Source organism: Cynocephalus volans, chromosome 5 (genome assembly GCF_027409185.1).
Source record: "Cynocephalus volans isolate mCynVol1 chromosome 5, mCynVol1.pri, whole genome shotgun sequence".
NCBI classification, from domain to species: Eukaryota; Metazoa; Chordata; class Mammalia; order Dermoptera; family Cynocephalidae; genus Cynocephalus; species Cynocephalus volans.
In genome coordinates this window covers 43,206,831-43,233,549 of record NC_084464.1, presented here as the reverse complement: position 1 = coordinate 43,233,549, position 26,719 = coordinate 43,206,831, and the positions used below count along the sequence as shown (strand labels likewise).

Here is a 26,719-nt window from a genome sequence, read left to right as displayed (position 1 = left end):
CCAGTCGTGTGCGGTGGGACCGGCCAGGAGGGGCAGACCCGGGCCTCGCGCCAGCCCCTGCAGCCCGACACCGACCACCTGCGCGGCCGGCCCGCGAGCCTGTGTGCGCCAGGCTGCTGCAGGCCTCCGCCTTGGTGTTGCTTCCTCTGCCTGGTTCTCCACGCACCAGTCCCTACCTCCACCCCCGGTCCCGCGCCACCCGACAGCAGTGACTTATTCTGTCTTCCCCTCCCAGCGCACGAGCCACTTGGGGGCAGAGACTGTATTCTGCACGTTTCTTCCCGGACCCCTTTACCTGACTCCCAGTGTGCTGTATCACTCCCAACAGCACCACCTATGCCTCGGGCTGTCCGGACCTTTGCCTGGAGCAGAGTGCAGAGAGCACCTGGACATTTTTCTCTCGCACATCCTCACCTCCCCCCAGTCCCCTCCCCCATCCCCAGGCCTTAACCGATGACTGACGCGTATGGAGGTACCCTGAGCCGAAGTTGACCTCCATGAGACTTTGCTTGGTCATTTGCTTGGCCCACTTGCAGGTCCCACTTCCCCACTCCCTTTTGACTCCTCCCCACTCTCATCACGTTTCAATAAATCTTTTACTTGAATCTTTGTCTCGGGGTCTGTTTCTGGAGGATCCAACCTATACCACAAAGTAGCCAGAGAAGCTACTTTCTACTGTGCATGTGCCACAGGGCGCTATTGCCAAACTCTCCACAGATTAAGGTCTCGGTTAACTTGCACAATAACCCTATCTAGCCTTATCACCATTTCGAAGAAGAGAAAAATTGAGGCTGGGAGGGGCGTGACTCGTGCAAGGTCGTACAGGGGACGAATGGCAGAACTGGGATTTGAACTTAGGTCTGTGCTGTGCTAACAACTTTGCTTTATAACCGCAACGTTATCCCATTCTTTATTCATCTGTGTAACCCTGACACAGAGCAGGGCCTGGGCCTTAGTGGCTGAATTCATTAATGAATGGCAAGTTTGGGCAACAGAGAGTAGAATGAAAAGGTTGGAGTGTAGCATGTATAACCTGGAGAAGAGGGAGAAACTGTTGGACAGGTAGGTTGGGGGAAAATTAGGGGAGGTCTTGGTGCCAGGCTCGAGCTCATGTCTGGAATTCTCTCTCCTCTGTTAGAGCTGTGCCCGGGTGGTGAGGAGCACACACATCTGGGCATACTGTGGAAGGGAAGCAGGAAGTCTGCACCCCTCACAGTGAGCCTCAGCAGCCTCCCACGCCAGTGAGATGGAGTTAGTTGGCAAAGGAAAGAGAAAAAAAAAAAAAAAATCCTTAAAGGAGAAAGTAAGGAAAAAGAATGGAGTCCCTGATGTCGTCCAGGTAAGGAGCTCTGGTCCTTCACACCATGCTGCCTCAACTAACTCCGCAGCATCATGTTGGTGTCCATGTCCTTCTCCCCTTGTAAAGTATGAGCTTTGTGAGGGTAGGGGCTGTGCCTTGTCTGTCTTTGCATCCCTTACTTCTCTCCTGGTACCTGGCACAGAAGGTGTTCAATAAAACATTAGCCCGATTTCACAGACAAGGAAACTACTCAGGGTGCTGAAAGAGGTAACTCATCGGTCCAAGACACATTACAAGTGCCAAGTCAAGACTGGATGCAGGACTGCCTGGCTCCCAACCAGTTTTTCCCAGTTCAACACAACAGATGGGTGAGTGAGAGAGAGAAGGGGGAGGCATGAGGTAATTGGAGATTTTAATACCTATTAATAGGCAGTGTATGTTGGCATTCAAACATGCCGTGTTTATTAGCTGGGGAGGAGACTGAGTGGGACTGGATGGATGGATGTTAACACAGGGAAAACCATTGTGCCAGCTTCTCCATTCGGATTAGACAGTGCCGGTTCCTTTCCATCTGCCTTGGCTGACCTCACCTTGGAGTGAATGCGGCGGGTACATCGTCACATCTTATGTCAACATGGAGTCATGGAATTAAACAATAGAATAGGATCACAGGTTTATAGAACAATAGCCCAGTACCTTGGACATGGCAGATAGTCAATAAATACTTGGCCAGTGAGAGAAAAGAAACTAGAACAAGTATCATGGTATAATCTAATTATAGAAGCTGAGTTACCTTAGAAAGTATCAGGCACAGCCCTCAGCCTTTGGGCAGGCAAATGATGTCTTTGGACTGGACAAAAGAGATGTTTGTCTGCCTTGCTTTGAAGATCTGTAGGTAGGGAAACTCCAAACCACTCATTTGTTCATCTATTTGCCGACACAACCAACATTTATTGAGCACCTACTGTGTGGGGGCGCTGGGTGATGGTGACAATCCCAGGAAGCAGTTTCAGTCCTCCCTGCCCTCAAGGAGCTCTGTGTCTAGGGAGGAAATAAACATGTAAATAATGGCCATAAAATGTGATAAAAGTTAAATCAGACAGGGGCCCAGCCCAGGAGGGAATTCCTAACTCCTCTGCCAATTTCATGATTCAAATTCATTTGACCGAAAAAGAGTTGCTTTGGTATAAATTTAAGCTCTCTTACTGTACATTTTTCTCCCTCTAATCTTTAATTAAGTGCCCACCAGGTGCCTGGCACTGGCTCAAAATCCACCTCCTGAGGGTTTTTTCCCCCTACTATCCTCAAAGGAAGTAACCAATCGCCCCCTAGCCTTCTCTTTTGCAGCAAAATCTCAGCTCCTGTGATGGAGCGGGCAGGATAGCACAGTAGCAAAACCATCAGACTGTGACCCGAATTCTTGTCCCTACGCTGCCATCTGTTCTCCGTGTGACCCTGGGATGTGACTCTAGGGGATTTCTTTAATAATCTCTACACTCCCAAACAACGCTGAGCACTGCCTGAGTTGCCCGTGTGTGGGTGTTCCACGCTCTGCCGCCAGAGGGCAGCCTCGAGACCCCTCGCAGGTGTTTTCCTCCTTGCTCTCTGCCTCACTAACACCATCCACTTCCCGGGGCCGTCCTCTTAGTTGCCAAAGTGACCCCTCTAAGGCAAGCCAGGAACGTGAGGTGAGGGTGAGGTAAGCTCTGAAGCCCTCAGGAAAATGCAGGCACGGGCTGCTTGGCCTAGTGGCCCATGCAATCACTATTTATTCGTCCTCAAGTTATATATTGAGTTTCTTCAGCGGGCCAGTGCTCCGGCTGTGTGATGCAGCCCTGAGGCTGCGGACCAGCGGCTTCCCCCACCGGCCTGGCGGGGAAGCCAACAGGAGATGGGCGCATACGGGACGTCTGCACCGGACGTCATGAATGATAAATGCCTCGAAGCAGAGTAAGGCAGAGAAAGGCAATAGAAAGCGATGGGCCACGCTTGTGTGGGTGGGACACGCTTTTCCATAGAAAAGTCAGGGAGGGCCTATCTGAGATGACAGGTGAGAAGAACTGAATGAAAGGAGGGAGCAAGCCAGGCCACGGGATTACATGGGGAGAAGCAGCACAACCATTGCACACAACCAGGTGTGGTGTGTAAAATACAGCATCAGGATCCCGGGTAAAGTCCCCAGCTGCGGGTAGTAGGCATTGTGCTTAACTCCCTGAACTTATGTCTGCAACTCTAAGGGACAAATAGTAATTCCTGTCTTCTAGGGTCACTGAGAGGATCAAGATAACTCCTACATGCACAGTTGTTTGCAATGGACTGAATGTTACACGCTGTCAGGGAGTCAGAACCATTCTTTGGTGGAGATTGTCTAGTCCTGGGGTCTAAGAGAGCCAAGTAGGACATGAGACGCTGGCCTCTCCAGTAGTCGTCTGTGTTACTGATCACCTCTCTGTGCTGGGTGATGCATCAGGTGCTAGGGAGACACTGGGGAATAGGAGAAGCTCCCTGCCCATGCGGAGCCCTCAGCCAGAGGCATTCCTACAGCTCAGAATGCAGGAGAGAAGATAGACCCATTCTGATCCCATCCCCAGGAGCTCCAAGGGCCACGCCTGGCCTAGAAGTCCCTCCCGGTCCAAGTCCCTCCTTATCCAAGTTCTTCCAGCCCTTCCCAAGAGCACATTGAGAATGCTCACAGCCCTCCCTCTTACTCTCTCCTGCATGGTCCTCCTGGATTAGGGAGGGAGCGAGTCTCTAATTCTGTGTGACCAATAGCAATAAAAAGCATTAGTATCCATAGTGGAAAGAATGACTATTTAATAGGTGCACATGACGAGCAGGCAATGAGCACGTTTTCCCCAGCACTCACTCCACAGAGCAGAGAAGGGGAAAATGTGGTTTTTACTGTGGGAGCTAATCACAACCTCTGTAATGCATCTCCTCACCAGACAAGAGGGTGGTGGCCAAATCAGATGTGATGTGACGTCAGCAGAGTGGCAAAGTCTTGGGCCTCAGGAGCATGACTATCCCTCAGCTGACTCCTGATGCTTTGGGGAAGGGTGGGTGAAGGGAAAAGAATGGACAGCAGATAGCCTGGTGGTGGAGTTCCACCTGCCAAGTTTTTCCTCTTTCAGGATTCAATGCCTGAAGGTGCACCTGGCCCTGATCCTAGTTCTCAAACCCGTGTGCCTCTGTGGTGCCTTGGGTCCCTTGAGGGTGCCAGCAGGGCATGAGAAGGTGGGACATAGAGGCTGATCAGGCCAAGCTGCAGGAGGGCAGTTCTAGAGGAGAGAGTGATGAACAAGGAAGGAGCCGAGGAGGGAGGAAAGGAGGAAGGAAGGGAGGTAGAGCTGAGTTCAGCTGCACTGAGCATCCTGAGGGAGAGGGATGGGTGTAGAGCAGTGGCTATCAGCTAGGGGTGACTTGCTGCACTGAGGAGTGGGCACCAACAGAACCTCTAGGGGATATCTAAATTACACAGCACCATTCTACCCCACCCCAGCATCAGATTAATGCCTCGTCCAGGGGGAAATCCCATTACTTCCTCATTATGGCCATGTGAGCTCTGCTATTTGTTAATGGAAGCATGTTGCATCCCTCAAAAAAATAGAGATAATCCAGGACAGGACAGCGAAGAATGGCTTAGAGCAGACAGTCACCCAGGAGGAATGAGGGTGGGACAGAGCACAGGGAGTTGGAAGAGTGGCTGTGTGTCAGAGCCAAGCACACCCATCTGCCCTTCACCCCCAACTGAGCACTCCTGGGAACAAGGCCTCGGACATCGGTGGTATCCTGCAGCACTTGGAGAGGGCTTTGCACCCAGTAGGTGTGGTAGGGAGGAGCAGAGCTCATGGAAATCAGAGAGGAGGGAGATGTGTTTCTGAGTAAGACAGAAAGGGGGTGTGTGGCCTGAACACATTCATTCCTTCTTTTATTCCAAAAACCACCAAGTGCCTACCACAGCTAAGTGCTGGGAACTCAGTGAACACACATGCTTTGCCCACTGCCATGGAGCACTCAGTCCAGGGGGAGATGGTTTCTGTCACAGCTGAAACCATGGGGGATGTGGATTCTTTCCCAGATTGTCTACCACAGGGAAAAAATTGCAGATGTGAGGGGCATTCCCAAGAGGAAGGCAGAGAGGTGAGACTAAAACTGAATTGAGAAGTTTAGCCAGTCCCAGTGCAGCATCTGGGCTAAGGAGGGCCTATCCTAGCGCACAGATGTGTCCTCTCCTTCTGTGTTCTTGTCACCAGAGGGACCAGGGGAAGAGTGTGGGTGACTTAGGGCCCCCATCCCCACGACAGGAAACAACTCAGAGGACATACCCCACTGGGAGTGGGCCAGGAGCACCGGCTTCCATGTGGGAGAGGAGGGTGTTGTTAGAATTGGAGAGGTGAGTCCACATGGGGGAGTGGGTGTGATGGAGAGGAAAAGAGCTGAGCAGAGACAGGAACAGGGAGGGGAGGAGCCCACAGGTCCTGGAGCCCCAGAGTGGCCTGGGTGGCTGCTTTCTCCGTCTGCCCAGCTGCAAATACAAAAAACAAAACCCAAACAAACAAAATACGCTCCTCTTTCAGGGCTTTTCTCTTCCTGTCTTTGTTCATGCATTTTCCTTCTCCAAATCCTAAGCCCCAGGTTTACTAAGGATCCCTTCATGAACCACTTGTTCTAGAACTTCTGTCCTGACTTTTAGATCCACAGATGAATACACAGAAGGAAAGCTGAGTGGGAGGGACAGCGTGTGCTGCAGACTCTCTCACTTAGAGCTTCTTAACTTTTGATAATTTGATAGAAGATGAAATCTTCTCTACGAAGATGTACACACACAAGGAATTCTGCACACATTCTTACAGCACTTAAGAAACCTCTGCAGTCTGTCCATGAACCGCTGCCATTCATTGATTTATAGCACGACATCAGCTGCTCAGAGTAATGGGATCTATGTGGGCTTGGAAGTCCAACAGGCCTAGGTTTGTCTTTTCAAATTTTTTGCTTGTTAGCAGCTGGTTTGGACAAACAATTGAAACTCTGGTTCCTCACCTGTGAAAGAGGGAGAAAAAGCACTTACACCAGAGAGCTTTTGTGAGAATAAACACATGTCGAATGCCCGGGATGGCATCTGGCCCTGCAGTAGGCCATCAGTAAATGGTGATTCTCTTGCCCCAAGCCTCCCCTTTGACCATTCAAAGTCCTTTGGTTCCCTGTGCCCTCCCACATTTACTCCGCTTTCCATAAAAGCCAAATTCCTTTAGCCTGCTGCTGCAGATTATCTATATCCTGGCCAAGCAGCCTATCCATTCTTCGCCCCGCTGCACGTGCTTCCCACGCCAACACAGGCTGTCCACTTGTTTCAATAAAGCTTAAGCACCATCAGGGCCCTGAGTCTGAGCAGCCTGCTCCCTGCTCTTCCATTCCTCAAGGCCCAGGAAAGGTCCTGCCACCTCCTTGCAGACAACTGCCTGCTCCTCCTCCACTCTAGCCTCCTCTCTATGCTCGGTGTCCCCAGCTGGACGATTCATCTTCCTCCTTGTTGCTACTTCCAAAGCATAGCATGGGAGCACATACAGTGATCCAGTGCCTGGCACAGAAGAGACGGAGGCACAGGGTTGCTAGAGTGGACAGAGACCTGCCTTGTTCATAAATACAAGGCGGGGACCCCCATCTCTTGTCTACGGAAGGTGCATGCTTTGAGCTTGGTTTTCTCTGGGGGTGGGAGGATGCTTTGTGCCACCCACACTTTCTCACCCAGTCCACCCATTGGACTATGCTCTCGCTGGCAGGGTCAGGAGTAGAATCTATTGCTATTGGATGAAGCAGACGCACCTGCACCACTATAGACATCATAACACCGGTCAGCTTCCCGGAAGGTGACCCTGGCCTGTGCAGGAGCTCAGCCAATGTCCTTCCCTTCCCTCCTCAGCCCCATTAGCTTCAGGTTTTCACCGCCTGAGCTGAGAGAAATGGTGAGCAGCGTATCAAATACAGCAGGGCAGGAAGGATTTCAGTAAGAAACAGGGAGAGTGGACTGGAGCTCAGAGGGCCACGCTGTGGGCAGGGCAGTCGAGGAACAGGGCAGCGGGGAGCAGGAATGCGGCTGCAGCCCCAGCCCGCGTGGGTGGCTGGCGATGGCGGGAGGCCGAGAGAGACTGGCCGAGGCCTGACGGCAGCCGGGAGGAACGCGACCGAGAAAACAGGATAAACTTCGCCCCCTCTGGCCGGCCAGGAGAGGTTTCTCTCGGGAAGAATAACCCGCAGGCCCCGCTGCGCCTCCGCGTCTCCCCACCCGCTGTTGGGGACGAGCCCAGCGTGTTGCAGCCCACAGGGCCCCCACTCCTCGGCCACTCCCTGCCCGCTCCCGGAGCCCCCTGTCTCCTTCCCCACGTCCTAGACGGAGCCCGGCCTGAGAGTCTAGGGAGGAGCGCAGGGAGCATTGGACGTTCAAAAACAGCGACATCATTTTAAAAGGCGTCTCGTCTCCTGTTTGTGTCTGTCGCTCTGTATGAGGCAGGAAGGGAGCAGAGGAGACTCCTCCAGGGTCCGCTGGGCCGGGGAGAGAGCCCCAGGCTGTGGGCCGTGGGGTGAACCCATCCGTTTTGCTTTCCCCCATGGGGAGGACACTGACGGGAGCAGCTGTAGGGCCCCAATTGCCCGGCACCTGTGCCAGGACGACACACCCCTTCTGCCATTTAGTCTTTCTGATAATTTCCTGTTTGGTCTTCACAAAAACCTTACGAGGCGGGCATTGTTTAAAAGATTCCCATTTTACACATGAAGAAATGGAAGTTCAGAAAGGCTTGGCAAGTTGCCTAAAGCCAGCGTTGCGTGCGCGTGTCCCCCACTGCACCTGCCTTCAGGGGACGCCATCGGCTACCTCCTCTCCCCGCACCTCCCACAGCCCTTCCTCCTTCCCACTCCCACTCTGAGTGCTGGCAGAAAATCAAGGAGTAGACTAGAAGGTAGCCGCTAGCTGCATGTGGCTATTTACATTTAAATTAACATTAAGTAAAATTAAAGATTCAGTTCCTTCGTGTGGCTAGTGGCTAGTGGCTACCGCGTCAGACAGCACAGGTAGAGGACATTTCCCTCATCGCGCTTGGCTGGCGTTAAAGGCATGTCAGGAGGGAGACGGAGGGGGAGGACCGACCCCGGGTTCCGGGGATGGAGCTGTCCTTGTGAGGAGACGGGCGTCTGGGCGAGGGGACCTGAGGCTGCCTGGGGGAGGAGGAGAGGGCAGCTCGACCGACCCGACGGCTCCCAGCCCCTCCCTCCGATACTGATACTGATACTCTGGGCAATACTAGTGAGCAACTCATTGGCCGGGGTGGAGCCAGGGCCAGAGCAGGAGGGAGGGAAATGCACCACCCACTTCGCAGGTGCCAGGACTCTGGTCCTCCATCCCTGGGGACCCAGAATCCTGCCCGGCCCTCCTTCAAACTACCCAGACACGAGCTGGCTGCTTCCTGTTCACTCATCCAGGCCAGGGAGCCGGCTAATGGGGCCACCACCTTCCCAATTAACCTTATTTGCCTCTTGCTCACACACTGCAGCCTGGGTCACCAGCGTGGGGGACAGGCTGTGAGTGGCCTGTGAGTAACTGAGGCCCAGCTATGACTGGGGTCCCCAGCCCAGGCCTCTCCCCAGGCTGGGCCCCGACACCCAGCACCCTCATGCTGTCCCGGGAGTTCCCCAGAAGGCAGAGGTCAGGGAACTGGCTTTCAGAATGCAGGTGCCCAGTTTCTGAGAGAGAAAAGGCTCAATCACTGAGGGGACAGGAAATAGGTGTGTGGCGGGCCTAGTACTTGGACATTGAGAACAGGAAGGAAGTAGACTAGGCAGCGGGGACAGGTCTTCATATCTGAAGAAAGAAAGTGGAGGCTGCGTGATGGGATCCCAAGGGAAGGAGCAGATCCAGGGCTGTGGATGGGAGTCCCAGTGGGGTTGGACCATGGGGTGCATGGGGGCTGGAGCAGCTTACCCAGTGCTGAAGGGAAAGCTGAAATGCCCAGTCTGTGAGTGGACAGAGGATGGGAGCTGGACAGGTCAAGCCAGGGGAGGCAGGAGAGTGAAGGAGGCAGGCGACTGGGTCCCATGGTGAGAGTGGCCGCCCACTTGGGGCAGAGTGCCTGGTTCCAGGTTAGGCAATGATGAGCCAGGGGCAGGCCAGTCAGGTGGCAGGATCATTAGGGCCCTGTGGTCATGGGTACCCCACACTGCAACCACCACCGCTGCTGAGTAGACAGATGCTCCAGGCTGATTACTCCAGCTCCTCCCAGCCACACCAACTTCCCTGGGGCACCCACCCCCTCCACCCCTCCTCTCCTCCCCACAGTGACTATTGTTCAGAGAATGTCCAGCCCTCACATAAAGGACCTGGGTGTCCACGAGTTGCTGTCAGTCAGAAGGCTGCACAGTCCGAGATGGGCTCCTCTCGGGCACCCCGGATGGGGCGTGTGGGAGGGCAAGGGATGATGGCATTGCTGCTGGCTGGTCTCCTCCTGCCAGGTAGGAGGCTGGGGGCCCTGGGAGCGGGAGGGAGAGGAGGGACACAGACACCAGGCCAGGGAAGGGGGGGTTATCCAGTGCCTGGGAGGGAGTGCCCAGGGAAGGACCCAGAAGCGGGGAAGGGCAGGGGATCTGGAACCTGATGTTTGAGTCCAAGGGCTGCTCCTCACTGTTTTGTCACCTCAGACAAGTTATTTAAACTTTCTGAGCCTCAGTTTCTTAAACTCTAAAATGGGGGCAGTAATAACACCTAGCTCTAGTCTCTCTGTGCATCTCTAATGTATATGACACGCGCTTTGGAAATTCTAGAGGGTTATATAACTATTAGTCGTGGCGGTTCTTATTATTATGAGAGTGCTAGAAGATGAAGATTGGATATTTGACAGTAACAGCAATTATTAACAGGTTTAGAGCTCTTTTTATGTGCCAGGCACCATTCTAAACACTTTACATACGTTAACACTTTTGATCATTGCAAGAACCATTTGAGGGAAGATTTGTTATTCCCAAGGCCAACTGAGACTTGGAGAGGTTAAGAAACTGTCTCAAGATCACAAATTAGAAAGCAGTGAAGCCAGGATTCAAACCCCAGGCTGGGTGACTCCTGGGCTCTGCTGTTGACCACCAGCTATTTGCAGCCCTTGAGGAATTTCTGTGACTTTCCCCAAGGTCTGGTGGGTGGATGGAGTGCAGGGTGTGTGGTGTCTGGGGGAACAGAGGAGGAGAGAGAACGCTTGCTGGGTTGTGCAGAGGAGTGGAGGGCTGTGGGCAGTGCTGGGGTTTGGCATGAAGGTGCACGCAGAGGATTTCTTTCTGAGGAGAGAAGGAGGACATCGCAGCCTGGAGATCTGGTTGCTGGCGGAGGGCTGAAAAATGAAGGCAATAATAAATCATAACGTCTAAAGCTTTATGTTTTTAAAGGCATCTTCCACATAGATAACCTCATTTAGTCTTCATAGTAATGCTGTGTGGAAGGCAGGACAGATTCAGCATCTCTGAAAGTTTAAGTGAAAGCTCAACAGGTTTCGTCTCTTGCTAGTATGTGGCTCTGTCCAAGCCACTTGGGACCTGAAGGAGTTGGGATGGGCAGAGGAAACTCGTGTGAAAGAGGGTCGTGGAGGAAGGATGGGGGTAAGTTGAGCCTGGGTGTTAGGAGCAAAGGGTCAGTTAAGGAAAGAAGTGGTTTCACATCTGCGAGGGAAGTGAAGGCAGAAGTCAGATGTGGACTGGGCGGGGGGCAGGCAGGCGCGTGCGTGTGATGGCTGGGTGAGGAGGGAGGGAAACTGATAAAGGTCCTTATTCTTGGAGGAGGGTTTCACCCGGGTGTCCCTGGGTTGGGCCCGCCAGAGCAGGGGTGGCTCAGGGTGCGGTGTCCTGTCACACTGGTACCAGCAGGTTCTGAAGCAATAGGTGCCCCCACATCCTGGCCCGCACCCAGCTGTACTGGCAGGGCCAGTGCTGAGACAGGAAGCAGGATTTCCATCTTTTACCCAAGCCTGGACTCTCGTGAGGAAGCTGGTGACCGAATCTTAGCCCTCAAGTACGCTATCCTTTATTTCAGCCCTTCTGCTATCAGGTTCCCTTTCCCATCGTCTCTTACTATATTTTTGCTTTCAGTCTCAGCCCTCCATTGTTTTGCATTTGTCTTTTTCTATCTGGTCCCCTGCGGTGTGGCCCAGGGTTTTTTCCCTTGCGATTTATGCCCCCACCTCTGAGTCTCAGTTTCCCCACTCTGTCTCTTTAGGGTCCTTTCCTTTAGACATATCTGTTCCTGCCACTTCTCCATTCCCTCTCATCTTCAGGGTACTCCTTTGAGGTCTCCCACTTTGAAGTCTCATTTTCTATTTTTCTGGTGGGTGTTTGGCCTCCTCCCTACCCTCAGAACAAGGAAATGCTCTTTTTTTTTTTTTTTTTAAAGATGACCGGTAAGGGGATCTCAACCCTTGGCTTGGTGTTGTCAGCACCATGCTCAGCCAGTGAGCAAACCGGCCATCACCTATATAGGATCCGAACCCGTGGCCTTGGTGTTATCAGCACCGCACTCTACCGAGTGAGCCACGGGCCGGCCTAAGGAAATGCTCTTGTTCTTCAATCTCAGTGTCCTTTAGAGACAACAGCCAGTTCTCCTTTCTTTTTCCACCTCCAAACTCTCCCTGGGATCCCTCAGGAGAAATCAGAGTGGCAGATGACTGAGATGGGACTGGGAGGTGAGGGAGAAAGGCAGGCTTCCCTGGCCCTTACTAACCACTACTTTCCTCCCCAGGGACCTTGGCTAAGAGCATCGGGACCTTCTCAGACCCTTGTAAGGATCCCACACGTATCACCTCCCCCAATGACCCCTGTGTCACTGGGAAGGGTGGCTCTAGTAGCCACAGTGCCTCCAGCAGTTACAGCAGCTCCATTTCCAGTTCCAGTGGCTCCAGTGCTGGCTCCAGTGGTGGCTCCAGTGGTTCTGGTGTCTCCGGTGCTGGCTCCAGCGGATCCGGTGTCGCCCAGGGTAGTTCTTCAGGATCTTCGGCATTTAAGCCAGGAACAGGGTATTCGCAGACCAGCTACTCCTCCGGATCTGGCTCTAGTCTACAAGGCGCATCCAGCAGTTCCCAGTCAGGAAGCAGCAGTTCCCAGTCGGGAATCACCAACTACCAAGCAGGGCATGGCTCCGCTCTACCAACCAACGCTGATTCTTCCCGCTTGTTAATAAGCTCTTCCCAGTCTGGAGGAAGCTCCTCCATTTCCCAAAGCTATGGGATGTCCAGCAGCAGTGGCCAAAAGGTCAGCTCCAACCTGCGTCCCTGTAGTTCCGACATCCCCGACTCTCCCTGCAGTGGGGGGCCTATCGTCTCGCACTCTGGCTCCTACATCTCCAGCTCCCACTCCGTGTCAGGGGGCCAGAGGCCTGTGGTGGTGGTGGTAGAGCAGCATGGCTCTGGTGGCCCTGGAGTGGTTCAAGGTGCCCCCTGTAGCAGTGGAGGCCTTCCAGGCAAGCCCTGCCCCCCCATCACCTCTGTAGACAAATCCTATGGTGGCTATGAGGTGGTGGGTGGCTCCTCTAATAGTTATCTGGTCCCAGGCATGACCTACAGTGGAGGTAAAATCTACCCTGTGGGCTACTTCACCAAAGATAACCCTGTCAAAGGCTCTCCAGGGGTCCCCTCCTTTGCAGCTGGGCCCCCAATCTCAGAGGGCAAATACTTCTCCAGCAACCCCATCGTCCCCAGCCATGGCTCTTCCAGTTCCAGCGTCTACCAGTCGGGAGCTTCCTCAGCCATCGTGTTCCAGCCAGTGGGCTCTGGCGGGGTCCAGCCCTGTGGGGTTGGCTTCACAGGCTCTAAGGGGCCCTGCTCCCCCTCCAGTTCTAGAGTCCACAGCAGTTCTAGCATTTCCATCAATTCTGGGTCATCCTCCCATCCCTGCGGCAGTGCTTCCCAGGGGCCCTGCTCCCCATCAGGCACCGGCTCCTTCAGCGGCAGCTCCAGTTCCCAATCCGGTGGCAAAATCATCCTTCAGCCTTGTGGCAGCAAGTCCAGCTCTTCTGGTCATCCTTGCACTTCTGTCTCCTCCTCGACATTGAGTGGGGGTCCTGACGGCTCTCCCCAACCTGATCCTTCTGCTGGTGCCAAGCCCTGTGGCCCCAGTAGCTCTGGAAGGATTCCCTGCCGCTCCATCCGGGACGTCCTGGCCCAAGTGAAGCCTCTGGGGCCCCAGCTTGCTGACCCTGAAGTTTTCCTTCCCCAGGGAGGGTTACTTGACAGTCCATAAGTCAGTTTTGCATCTGTGCTTGCACGGGCATGCACATATACACACACACCACTACCCGATTGGGAGCAGTCCCGGGGCCCAGGCATAGGGTGAGCTCAGTTTCCCTTCTCCCTCCCAAGACAGCTGCTCCACTTCCTCCACTACCCTAATGTTGCGGACTCTCCCTTATCACTTCTTACCTCATGTACCCAAAATGGTAGACTCCAAATCCCTTTCCTCATTCTCTCCAACTGCTTAGATTCCCATTCCACCGCAGTGCCCTCTGCCAGATAACCACTCCTTGAAATTTCCTCTGCTGTTTCTTTGAGACGGTCCGTTGACCAACCATACCCACTCAGGTTGTTGCCTGGGGAACCCCTCAAATGCTCCCAGAGAACCTCTAATGCCTGGACTCCCCTTTCCTCTCCCCCTTTGCCAAATAAAGCAAAGTCCAAACCATGACCTGAAAACAATGACCACTTTTCACAGACTTCTCTTCACCATCTGGTCAATGAAATGGGTTCTCAATCCCAATTCCACCTCCACCCTCCATTACAGAGCCCACCACGCCCTCTGAGATCAGTTTCCAACAGACCCCCTGTCTCTCGAGGTCTCCATCTCAGCCCCATTCCTGGCTGCCACTCCCCTCAATGCTCAGATGCTTCCCTGTAAGGGAGATGCCAGGACATCCTCAGAGACTGGAGCAGGCTCCCTGCTCTCTCTGGATTCTGGACAGATGGCTCAATAAACTTTGTGAACTAGATGCAGACTTTTTGCCTTCTTGGAGTCCTGGGTCTCCTCTTAGAACCTGGGTGGTGCTCCTCCTATGCCTCTAGAGGTCCCTGTGCCCCCCATTTTCATTCAGAAGTTGACCAGCATTTCTCTTATACCTTACAGCTCCTCCCACAAAGGAGGAAAACAATATTTAAATATTTGTTGAACTGAAAGCAGAGGTTGCCTGGTCTCCCAGATCCTTCCTCCCCACCCAGGCTCCTTCTCTATCATCTGCGTGTCTCACCTTCTAGACACCATCCTATCTGGGAGTCACAAGTGTAGATTTCCTGTGTTTCTGGGACACCTGGAACCTTGGGAAGGCTGGGACACAACAACCCAGACCAGATTCCTAGTGACTGAGTAGGAGCTGGGGCAGGTGTTTTTCTGGGGGTTGGGGGTGGAGAAAGCAAAAGACAGGATGGGAGCACGGCAGGGAGTGCAGCCACGCACAGTGACTCACTGGCCTGCGTAAAAAGGCTCCAGCCCATGCAGGACAGAGCCAGCAGTGTCCTCTCCACCTCCACAGTCTGGCTGCTTTGCTGTGGTTCCAGAGTGAGAGCCATGAATGATGTGGTTCCCAGGTGAGAGGTGAGAGGGCAGAGCACTTGAGTGGAGAAGGAGAGGTGGCCTCCATGGGAGAAGAGAGGAGTGGAGAACATGGTTAGGGCCATGCCACTTACATCCTGGTGATGGGCAGGGGAGACTATGAGGCCGAGGAAGTTCTTATGTCCCAGGAGGGCAGAGAGGGCTGTGCCTCACCCCCAAGCACCGGCCACCTCTCAGAGCCTCCACATGACTACAAAGGAGTTTCCCCGTACCCTAGGATCTAACCCATTCTCTCCTTTTGAGATGGTATTAGCTGGTCCTGAATTTTGAGCTGTTGAAAGTCCAAGTCCAGAACCAGCAAAAATGTATTACATGGACCAGAAATGACCTGAGGCAGCTGAGCCAACCTGCAGGGATCCAAAACAGTCCTATTTCTGTCATCACTGTTGAGTCAACCTTGGTCCAGTATCTGGCCCATGGATTGCAGCCAGTGGCAGGAATCGAGGCCCTCAGGGACTGCAGATGGCAATTGCACGAGAAGAAGGCCTTTTGATGTGGGGACTCCTTTAGTTCCTGGTGTGGTCCAGGTTGAAAGTTTTTGCAAAACCAGCGGATGGCAAACAAAAGGCCACTGAGCCCCACCCATTGGCTAGTGGAGAGGAGAGGAGCTCTTCATTCTTCCAGTAGGGACTGGAGATGAGGATGGAATAGTAAAATAAGCTAACAGTGTTTTGATATCAGGGAGCCAGAGAAGCCCACACTGGGGGCCTCTTAGAAGCAATGGAGAGAGGCTTTTAGACACTTTTAGACACATTTTGTTATGAAAATTTCAAACATATTTACAAGTAGACAAAATAGTTAATGAATCCCCATGCTTCCATCACCCAGCTTCAACAATTAATCGAATCATGGCCATTTAACAACCGCATTTAAATACCCTCATCTACTGTTAATTGAAAACAGTCACTCTTTCTAAGTGTTTCTTATATTCTATGGATACACTTGACCTTCTGTGGTAGGCAGAATGGTGTCCCCACCCCCAACACTACCAAAGATGTCCACGTCCTAATCCCTGAAAATGGTGAATATGTTTGACTACATGGCAAAGGGAAATTAAGGTAGCAGATGGAATTAAGGTTGTGAGTCAACTCACCTTAAAATAGGGAGATGATCCTGGATTATCTGGGTGGGTCCAGTGTAATAACAGAGTCTTTAAATGTGGACATGCAAGACAGAAGAGGAAGTCAGAGCAATACGATGTGAGAATAACCTACTGTTTCTGGCTTTGAGGACAGAGGTAGGAAACCATGGGCCAAGAAATGCAGGTGGCCTCCAGAAGCTGGAAAAGGCAAGGAAAGGGATTCTCTCCTAGAACCTCCAGAAAGAAATACTGCCCAGCTGACACCTTGAGTTTAATCCAGTGAGACCCATTTTGGACTTCTGATATCCAAAACTGTAAAATAATAAATTTGTGTTGTTGTAAGCTGTTAAAATTGTGGCAATTTGTCACAGCAGCAGCAGGAAATCAATACATCCTCATCTGGTAAGGATAGGAACCAGGCCCGTTCCCCTAGATACCAGGTCTTGCCTAGGAGCAGCCCCTCAGGAGAGGCCACTTCTGCACCCCTGATCCTCCTGCAGGTTGGGGTCCAGGTGAAGGAGATTTGGAGATGCATGAGAAAGGGGTGCTGGGAGAGAATGATCTGGATTCCAAAGAGAAAGAGGAGAACCACGTGTTTCTATTGCTGAGAGAGGCAATGAAGAGATTAGGACCTGGGGTGATGGTCCCCCTATGCTTGGTGGAGGAAACCGGGGAAGGGGAGCTGGCAACTGGGTTGAGCTGTGAGCCAGGACACCTGGATCAAGAGGGACAGGGCGCTCAAGGCAAGGAGCCAGGATGGGGAAACACCCTGCTTCCTTCAGGATATTCAAGTGGCACCTGTTGCCACAGGCTGTAAAAGGAATGAGGGTGGAATGTGGAGATTTATTGTCTCCTCAACCACTGGCCCAGCCTGTTTCTGCTGGCCCCCACCCCACTCACAGGATAAAGGGCTGGCTGTCTCGGGGCTGGGAGATGCTGGAGCTGAGCAGGATGTGGGGCCGCGTGGCTGGGAGCTGTGCTCCTCTGGGCCTGCTCCTGGTCTGTCTTCACCTCCCAGGTATGGAGGCCATGCCCGAGCCATGAGCAGGAGGGCACTGGAGTCCCGCAGGGAATTAAGGGAAATTCCCTTAATTCCAGTTCCCTGGGGCGGGATAGTACACACTCAGGTCCTTGAGGAAAGTAAGAATTCGCGAAGGGGAGGTAGAGGGGTTTGAGGTGAAGGGAATCAGGGAATCAGGGAAGGGAGGTTGCTGGGACTTAACATCAGAGAACACTGGTTGCTTTATTTTCCTTCTCCCTCAGGACTCTTTGCCCGGAGCATTGGTGTAGTGGAGGAGAAAGCTTCCCAGAATTTAGGGACCAACTTGCCTCTTCCTGGGCAACCTTCCTTGACCGGTGCCTCCAACTCTGAACGTCCTCACCCTGAACCAGATCCGAGGTCTAACAATCTAGCAAGGGTTCCTCTGATGCTCCACACTCGTCCATCAGATGGTGCCCAGCCTGCAGGAGGTTCTGGGGGGCAGAGGTGGCCTCCATCTGGGGGGCTGCCCGCCATGGATTCCTGGCCCTCTGCAGATCCTTGGCAGGTGATGGCTGCTGCGGCTGAGGACCAACTGGGGGAAGTGGTGCCTGAAGGACTGTCTTACCTTTCCAGTGCTGTCGCCCTCCCTCTGGGCAGCGGCCCTTTGCCTGCAGAGTCCTTTGCACACTTTGCAGGCCCCTCACCTGAGGCTTCACTCTTCCACCAGGACTCGGAGTCTAGACAGCCCCCCCGTTCTAATGTGCTGGGAGCCCAGAGAGAAATCCTTGCTCAACGCCCACCCTGGTCTCTCATCCACAGCGTTCTCCCTGGTCACCCCTGGGGGACCCTGAATCCCAGTGTGTCCTGGGGAGGTGGAGGTCCTGGGACTGGGTGGGGAACAAGGCCCATGCCACACCCTGTGGGAATCTGGGGTATCAATAATCAATTTCCGGGTACCAGTTGGGGGAATATTAATCGGTATCCAGGAGGCAGCTGGGGAAATGTTAATCGGTATCCAGGTACTAGTTGGGGAAATATTCATCCACAGCCAGGTATCAATAATCAATTTCCTCCCAGAATTCTCCATCCTCCTGGTTCTTCTTGGGACATCCCAGCTGACATCCCCAGTCCTCAGAACCCTGGGTCTCAGTGGGGCTAGAGCACGACAAAGGGGAAACCCGACGATGGAAGTCAAAGGAGGGAGTCCTGCTCCCACCCCTTGCAGTGTGAGCTGAACCCAGGTTTAATCAGCATTTCCCACACTCTTCAGTGACCCCCCAAGTGCCCCCATGTTGATCTTCAATAAAACAAAAGCAGTTATTGAATTTGCTTCTTCTCGGCGTGTTTGTTTCTGGGCACACACTGAAGTAAGTTTTGTCCACACCCATTTCCTAGCCACCCCCACATCCCTCTAGGGTCCCCTGCAGATGCTCTCTTGCTGTCCCCATCCCTTGCAAGAGACCAAAGCCCTAGTGCTTGAGGGTGGAGCCTCATGATCTCACCCTGGCCAGGTGGGAGAGATGGTTCCAGAATTGTCCTGGAATGTGAAAAGGGGAGGAGGGGCAGTGGGACTCATTGAGAGGGCACCTGTGTCAGGAGGGAAGGACGAGGTCCAGGGAGCAAGCACCAGGGCCAGGTGGGATGAACACCCTTTAGTTCAGAGACAGAGAGTTGGAGAAGCTCACGTGGTCTGTGCTTGTCTTTTGTTCCCCAGAAGGTCAAGCTTCGTGGAAGCGGAGGATGCCTTGATGTCCTCCCTGACACGCATCACTTAGCTCATTGTGCCCCAGAGAACCGCAGACGGAGCATTTGCTGAATAAATAGCAGATGATGATAAAGGAAAAGAGAAAAGGGAGAAGGGGAAGGGAGAGGGAAACACGGGAGCCGACAACCCCACCTGCGGCGGCACTTGCTGCTTTTATTCCAAGCCATGCCGCGGTCTCTTTCTTTGCTTCCGCACCTTGCACTGCTGTCTCTCCCGCCCTCCCTTTGGTTCTCCCAGGAGCCTGGCCTCCTCCTACAGGAGTTGGAGAGAGGGCGGCGGAAGGTCAGTGTACAAAAGCCGGGCCAGAATTTAGCAGGAGTGGTTGCAGGGGATGTGGTTTCCGGATTCTCTTTTCCCTGTGCCGTGTATTTCACCCTCGATGGCCCAGGAGCACGTACCCTCCCTACTGCCTGGGAATCACCCCAGGTCCCTGGGGGACTGGGCAGCTGTGGGAGAGCGGGCAGGAGGGGGATAAACACCAGAACCCGAGGGATGGGGAGCTGCCTGCCTGAGTGGGAGGTGGGGGTTTTCAGAGAAAATTCTCCTGTCCCAGTATCTGCCATAATGCTCCATCCTGCATCAAGAATTCCTTCTTGGGACACCTTCCCGTACAGCCCACCTTTCCTATCACCAACCACACTGCCTTCTCTATCACCTCAACCTCCCCACCAATCCTTTTTCTACCTTGGACTCCCAGGGCAGGGGCAGGGGCTGTCTGCTTTCAGCACCTGTCTCTTCTACAATCCTGAGGTGACTCTCTCAGGCTTAGGGTCTTATTTGCCTCTGTCCCTCTTTCTGGTTGCCCCCCTCTCTGTAGTCATTCCTATCTGCATGTTTAGATTCTCTGTCCCCCAGACTATTAGAATGTCAGCACCACAAGGACAGGGACTTTGTTCTGCTCACTGCTGCACCCCAGCCCCAGAGCAGTGTCTGGACCAGTGGAGGCACTCGGCCTACATTGAATGAATGGGGGGTCCACTCTGTCTCTCTCTGTGTCTCTCCCCCATTTTTTCTCACCTTCCACACAGCTGCACACAGAGCCTAATCCACATTCCTGTTGTGGCCTTCCCAGAGCCTCGCTGACATTCCCTCACATCTCATGACGCTCTTCTCAGCTCATAGAATGCTCTGTACATCTCATAGTCTCACCCTCATTACTACCGGAGAGGAAGGTACTATAAGATTCTTTTTGGGCCGACCCTGTGGCTCACTCGGGAGAGTGCAGCGCTGGGAGTGCAGCGGCGCTGGGAGTGCAGTGGCCACGGGTTCGGATCCTATATAGGAATGGCCAGTGTGCTCACTGGCTGAGCGTGGTGCGGACGACACCAAGCCAAGGGTTACGATCCCCTTACCGGTCACACACACACACACACAAAAAGATTCTTTTTACAGACAGAGAAACTGAGACTTGGAGAAACTGAGATTAAGCAGTTACAAGTGACAGAGGCCGTGACTCAAACCCAATGTTTCTCATTATCTGTCCAGGGAGAGTTCAAGTCCAACAATCAATTAATGGAAATACCAACTAACTGTTATAATATGTGCCAGATCCTAGACAAGGTGCTCTCATGCATACCCTTCCAGCTAATCCTTGCACCAAGCCCACCAGGTAGGCATTGCTGGGCCCATCTACAGGGGAGATATTGAGGCCCAGAGAGGGCAAGAGCCAGAGCTTTGCAAAAGCAGCGCTGAGCTGAGGGAGTGACTCGGCTGGTCATCAGTGCCAATGGCTCACCGAAGCTGGGCTGCAACACTGGAGGGTCCTGTGTAGCTGTGGCCAGTCCCATCAGTGTGGTCTTTGGCTTAAGGTTCGTTGTTGCTAAAAAAGCGGGGAAGGGTCAGTAATCTGTGATATTATAAAGGTCCTAGTGTTTGCAGTAGGGACTGCTGCTGGTGTGCTGATTTTTACTGGTGGTTAATTGGTGGAAGTGGTGGCTGGAGTAGCAGGAGTCATCTCTCCCAGCCTAGGGGGGAAGGACTTTGGTAGGAAGAGCACTTGTCCAAAAGTCAGCAGACCGGGGTTCCCCTTCTGCCACACAGCCTTCCCTGCCACATCAGTTTAGGAAAGTCATTGGTTGTCCTTTGTGGGTCTTTGTTTTCTCATCTGTAAAATGGGATGAAAGCAGATGTCCAGCCTACTGCACAGGGTTGCCATAAAGTTTAATTCAGACAATGATAAGGTGCATTAGAGACTGACACACTCTGATCAGTCGTAAGGGGTTGATCATGACGCAGTACATCATCCTAATGAGGCAGTCCTGGCAAGAACACAGGGAAGGATAGTTCTCAGCCCCATGGTGGGAGGCTGGTCTGGTGAAGTGGCCACAACTGACCTCACAGTTGATTGTTAAGGTTGGTGAGATGCTTCCCACTAGGAATTACACTCAAGAGAATGATTCCAAGATGAGGAAGGGAGAGTTGGCTTCTCATTTAAATATTTCTTTCCTCTGACAAACTACGTTCAGTCAGTCAGATGTTTTTCACTTACACACTCTTGGGAAATAATAATAGCTTCCTTCATCATCTATTTGCCATGAACTAAATGTGTTAGAGTTATTTCAATTCTCACAGCAATTCTAGGGTGTGCTTATTATTTCCATTTTACAGGTAAAGAAACTGAGGCTCAGCAAGATCAGGTAACTTGATCACACAGCCAGTAAGAGGCAGAGCTTGGCAATGGCACCATTTGGAAACTGCAAGCATGCGTGACAGAGCAGATGACAGTGAGATTCTCCAGTCCCACAGCTGGAGTCCTTCCTCCCACAATTTCGTTTTCACCCATCCTCATGTCATCTGAAGGCCAGCAGTCTGGTTTTAGAATTGCTAACTCCACGTTCAACCTTTTGAGGAACTGCCAGACTGTTTTCCAAAGTGGCTGCACCATTTCACATTCCCACCAGCAGTGTAGGTGGGTTCTGATCTCTCCATGTCCTCGCCAACACTTGTCATCTCGCTTTTTATTATAGCCAGCCATAGTATGAAATTACATCTCATCGGGGAATAAAACTCTTCAGGTGTACATCCTTCACATCGATTTTAGAATTTTGCAACCTTTTTTCTCCCACTACTATAACATACTTTAAAAATCTCTCAAGGGCTGGCTGGTTAGCTCAGTTGGTTAGAGCTGCACCAAGGTCAAGGGTTCAGATCCCTGTACTGGCCAGCTGCAACCCCCCCCCCCCAAAAAAAACCCCTCTTTTGAACAATATTAGATTTTTTCTCTCATTATGATATATTGACTTGATCTACTAGCATTATTAAATCTATTCACTCCTTATTTGTATTTTATTTTATTTGTATTTTTATTAGTAGGGCAATCTAGGTATTCGATCTTGTAGGAGATGAGGAAATTGGGCTGACTTGGTTAGCTCTTCCTTTTAGTATGTTTTTTGGTTAATTTTCATCTTGGTACCTACTATTGAAACTGCCTTCTCTTTCATTATTGCCTCCGACACCACCCCTCAGACATTCTTATTTCTGCTTAAGTCCATGCTTACAGTGGGGCTACATGGCTTTCTAACCATTCCCTTTGTTTTCTTTTCTGCTTACATAAACAAAAGTAAGCCTCTATCTCTGCTTTATAAACACAATTAATAGAAGAAATGAAATGAACAGTTCCCTTTTTATTAAAATCAGTTTTAAATACTCTATTCTTTTCTAATATAGCCATCTTTTGTGCCATTTATATATTAACCTTTATCTTTTGAGTATCCTAACGATCTCATGGCCTTCCACAGCCTTAATTTACTTTAGTTAACCATAATTATCATTCCTCTCTCATCTTCTTTCTTCTCAGGCTCAATTGTCTCAACTTGCACAATGGGAGCTCTTTAAGTTGGTTCCTTGGACCTCTTTAGACTTTCTTTGATATTCTTGAAGGCATCCTTGTTTTCTGGCAACAACAGAACTTTCCAGTCTTGTCCTAATCCTCTCCTGCCCCGAGACATGGGATCAGCTATCACCTAAGCCTCACTTTCTAAGGGGTCCTGGTTTCTGTGAGTGGAGAGCAGTATTTGAAACCAAAGCCTAGGCGCTGGGGTCCACGTGAGAGTTGGTGGTGAAAATGCCACCTCCTCTGTTGGCCACTTTGAAGATAGACACTTCACATTGAGTTCGCTGACTTAACATGATGTGCTTGTTGTCTCCTACTTTTATTGGTATGGGCATCATTAGCCACGAAGACTTTCTATACTGTGGAGAGACTGAAGGAGGGGAACATAGCCTGGATCAGGGTCTGTGTGAGAGTGAAGACGAGGAACATGTGGAGGTCACATGGGGGTGGTGAAAGTTGGAGGGAGTGACTTAGGCAACATTCCAGGTGACATGAAGTGACGTGGGAGCCAGGTCACTGTAGAGACTTTGAAGTCATCAGGTTGGGATAGGATGAAGTGCTCAGTCATTTTCCACCTGTCATTCTCACCTAGCTATGGCCTGTTTGAGCTACAGTCATTTGAGATGTGACCACATTCAACCCTGTTATGGGTTGACTTGTGTCCCCCCCCCCCGCAAAAGATATGTTGAAGTCCCAATCCCTAGTACCTTCGAATGTGACCTTACTTGCAAGTAGGGTCTTTACAGAGGCAATCAAGTTAAAAAGAGGTCATTAGGGTGGGCCCTAACCCAGTATGGCTGATGTCCTTATAAACAGGGTAAATCTGGACACAGACACACACAGAGGGCGGAATATGTAACGACACAGGGATAATGCCATCTACAAGCCAAGGAAAGCCTGAAACTACCAGAAGCCAGGAGAGAGGCATGGAACAGATTCTCTCATGGCTCTGAGAAGGAATCAACCCTTCAGATACCTCGAATTCAGACTTGCAGCTGTAAAACAGTGAGACAATGGATTTCTGTTGTTTAAACTGTCCCATTTGCAGTACTTTGCTACAGCAGCCCCAGCAAACTGAGACAAGCTCTTTACCACCCACTCCCCTTACCTGACACCTCCTCAGTCTCCTCTCCAGGGTCACTTATATTGTTATTAGTCACCTGCAACTAAGAACAACTGGCTTTAGGACACTCTTCTGGGAGCAGGTTACATCGTTCACTCTTTCACTGGTGCACACTTGTTACGTCCGGGCACTTGGCTACAGGAAGGAGGGAGACACGCGTGATCCCTTCCTGCTGGAACCTACCGACTGCATGATGGTGTGTTCATACAAAGAACACCGCGGGAGGTGGCCCTGTGTGGGTGAGGGGCTTGTGTGAGCCCTGAGGGGGATCCTGGGCATTTGCAGGACCGAGGGAAGCCTGAGGGCCCGGGAGAGCTGCCGAGGAGGGGCCAGTGCAACTCCTGCGGGGCCTTCTACAAGGCGAGCAGGCGGCGGCTAAGCGCACTGACGCAGTGCAGGTGCTGTGCGTTGCCAGGGGCTGGCAGCAGCCGGCAGCCGGGCAAGTCGCCAAGACAGGAAACACAGGGCCTGACACAGTGCGAGAGAGCCTCATGCACAAGGGAGGTGCTTTTGTTTAGTTGTTAAATGTGTTTCCTGTTTATGCCCTTCTGTCTCACATGGGGATCCTCGTGGCCTCCTGCCTGGGTGGTTCCAACAATCTCCTAATTGCCCTCATACCCACAGGCTCTGCCTCGTCCAGCCCCTCCTAAAAGTCAGTAGTCAGACTACTCCTCTGTTCAGGTACTGGCAGGTTGCAGAGCCTGGATCTGGCGCTGAAGATCATTCATGTGTGGCCAACTGCCCCTCCGGGCTGTGGTGGCTCCCTGTAGTCCTTGCCCTCACCCTGGGCCCTGCTCTCTGCTGGGGCAGAAAGCACTGGTTAAACTCAGCAGGCGTTTGCAGAGCCAATGAATGCACCAGAGCCCCCACCAGCAATGCTGCCTGGCCAACCCTGGAGTTCTTGGCCACTCTGCACCTTGTTCCTGTTACCCCCACTTCCCCTTCCTCTGCCTGTTACATGGTTCATTCATTTGCCAGATTTCAGTTCCAGAGATTTTAGCAAAACCTGGAGAATCCTAGGAGGGTATAGTAGAAGGAATAGAAAGAGGAAGGGAGTGAAAGTGTGTTTGGTTCAGGGGGAAGACCAAAGATACTGATTAATCTTTGATGCTAAATAAAAATATAAATTTAAATAGCTTTGTTAAAAATTTAAGAGTCATCACTAATTAGACTAGAACTAAAGGTCCATGTTTTAAACTACTGGAGAGGCTGAAGGAACAAGATAGAAAGCAAAGTGAAAATCAGGAAAGAAAAAAACGATATCCAGAAAAAATAAAGTAATATAGACATACGGGTTGATCTCTTTATAATAAGTATATTCATGGAGAAAGATCTGTCAAGGTATTTTTCAGTGGTTAATCCTTGGTGGTGGAAGCTTTTCAGGACTTTTCAACTTTGTACTTTTTCAAGGAGCATATGCAGTGCTGGGTTTATAATGAGAACAAACCAAACAACAAAAAAGCCCATCCACCTGCAAACAAATCATTGTTCAAGTCTCTCTTGACTCCCCTCTGAACTCCCCTGCCCGCAGTGCCTTTCTCATGACATCAAATAATTATAGTTGTGACTACTGTAACTAATGGGCCAGGCACTAAGCGCTCTAAGCTTCAGTTTCCTTACCTGTAAAGTGGGGATAATCAGAGTTCCCATGAGATAGGGTTGTTGAGATGAGTCAACCAAACATTTGCATGTTAAATGCTTAGTCTGGTGTGTGGCACATTAAGAACTCAATAAACTTTTGCTGCCCTTACTATTATTAAAATTTACCCTAATTCAAAACAACCTCCAAGGCAGGCATTATCAACTTTATAAATGATGAAAATATGGCTCAGAGAGGTTATGTAACTTGCCTAAAGTCACACAGCCAGGAAAGGATTTTCTGCGAAATTAGATGATAATCACCCATGAATGAGAGTTGTGGGGAATCTGCACACAGTGAGTGAGACATCATCTGGGGGGAAGAATCACAAATGGTTCTGAGGAAATTGGGGAGTAAATAAATCCAAGCTGTTGCTTTGTGTTGCTTCGTCCCCCAAGGATTTGTCACCCCATTTCCCCTGGGTGACGGAGATGAAAAGGATTACTCAAAGCCCATCTCTTCTGAGCAGTGAGAAGCCCTGAAGTGGTTAATTTCCCTGGGACCCTCCAGCGAGAGGCAATCCTTCCTCAGGAAATTAACCCCAAATTTGGGTTTTCTTCCTGCATTTATTTTCCAGACCAGGAAGTTACAGGAAGAGAACATAGGTGGGGGTTATAGTTTAACAATATAGGCTGGTAACTTTCAGTAAAACAAGCCAGATGACGTTCCAGTAAGGCATTTAAGTGGTCCTATCAACACAAGCTTGATCTTAGCAAACATTCCTTCTCCCTCTACAGTTTTCCAGCAACTTAGATATCAATCAGTAGCTCATCTGTCTTTGAGCCAGCAACCTTGCTGTGCCACAATTCTTATCTTGCAACAGAGACTCCAGCCTGGGGAAAATTTCCTGTCCTTGCAAGATCAATATTTGAAACTGCGAGGCTTTGGAAAACCAGGCCTTGTGAGGTACATTTGCTTTATAGTATATTCCACACTAAGCAAAGGGTAACCCTGGGAAGCAAGCATGGATGGAGACTAGAACTAAGGAAGCTGTTGAGAAAAACATGCAAACTGTATGTTTTTCCATTGCTCTTACTCAGCAGCAAGCACAATCATTGACACAGTAGACAGACTTCTGTGACCAAATGTGTGGGGACTTCTCCCCACCAGCAAGCAAGCCTGCAGCAGATACCAGCCAGGTGACTTTCAGTTCAATTCTCACAGCATCAGACCCCAGAAGTTGAGGGCTCAGTCTCTGCAACTCCCCCCCCAACCCCTTTCAGATTCCAGTCGCAAGTCCAGGCCTCTGGAACTTCTGACCAAACAGCTATAAATCAGGGTTCCCACAATCTCCTCTTTGAGTTCGATTAGTTTGCTTGAGCTGCTCACAGAACTCAAGGAAACATGTACTTATGTTTACCTGTTTATTATAAAGGA

At 51.4% G+C, this 26,719-nt stretch overlaps 2 protein-coding genes across 2 annotated transcripts; both read left to right on the top strand.

The window, feature by feature from the left end:
* Positions 1-9,717: 9,717 nt before the first annotated feature.
* CDSN (corneodesmosin) lies at positions 9,718-14,303 on the top strand. Its single transcript, XM_063097770.1, has 2 exons — positions 9,718-9,802; positions 12,066-14,303. Exons 1-2 carry the CDS (start codon positions 9,718-9,720, stop codon positions 13,559-13,561), a joined length of 1,581 nt encoding a protein of 526 aa, XP_062953840.1. The 3' UTR covers positions 13,562-14,303.
* A 2,649-nt stretch (positions 14,304-16,952) lies between these two features.
* On the top strand, positions 16,953-18,142 carry C5H6orf15 (chromosome 5 C6orf15 homolog). Its single transcript, XM_063096222.1, has 2 exons — positions 16,953-17,019; positions 17,265-18,142. The coding sequence occupies exons 1-2, from the start codon at positions 16,953-16,955 to the stop codon at positions 18,140-18,142; spliced, it is 945 nt and encodes a 314-aa protein (XP_062952292.1).
* The last annotated feature ends 8,577 nt before the right edge of the window (positions 18,143-26,719 follow it).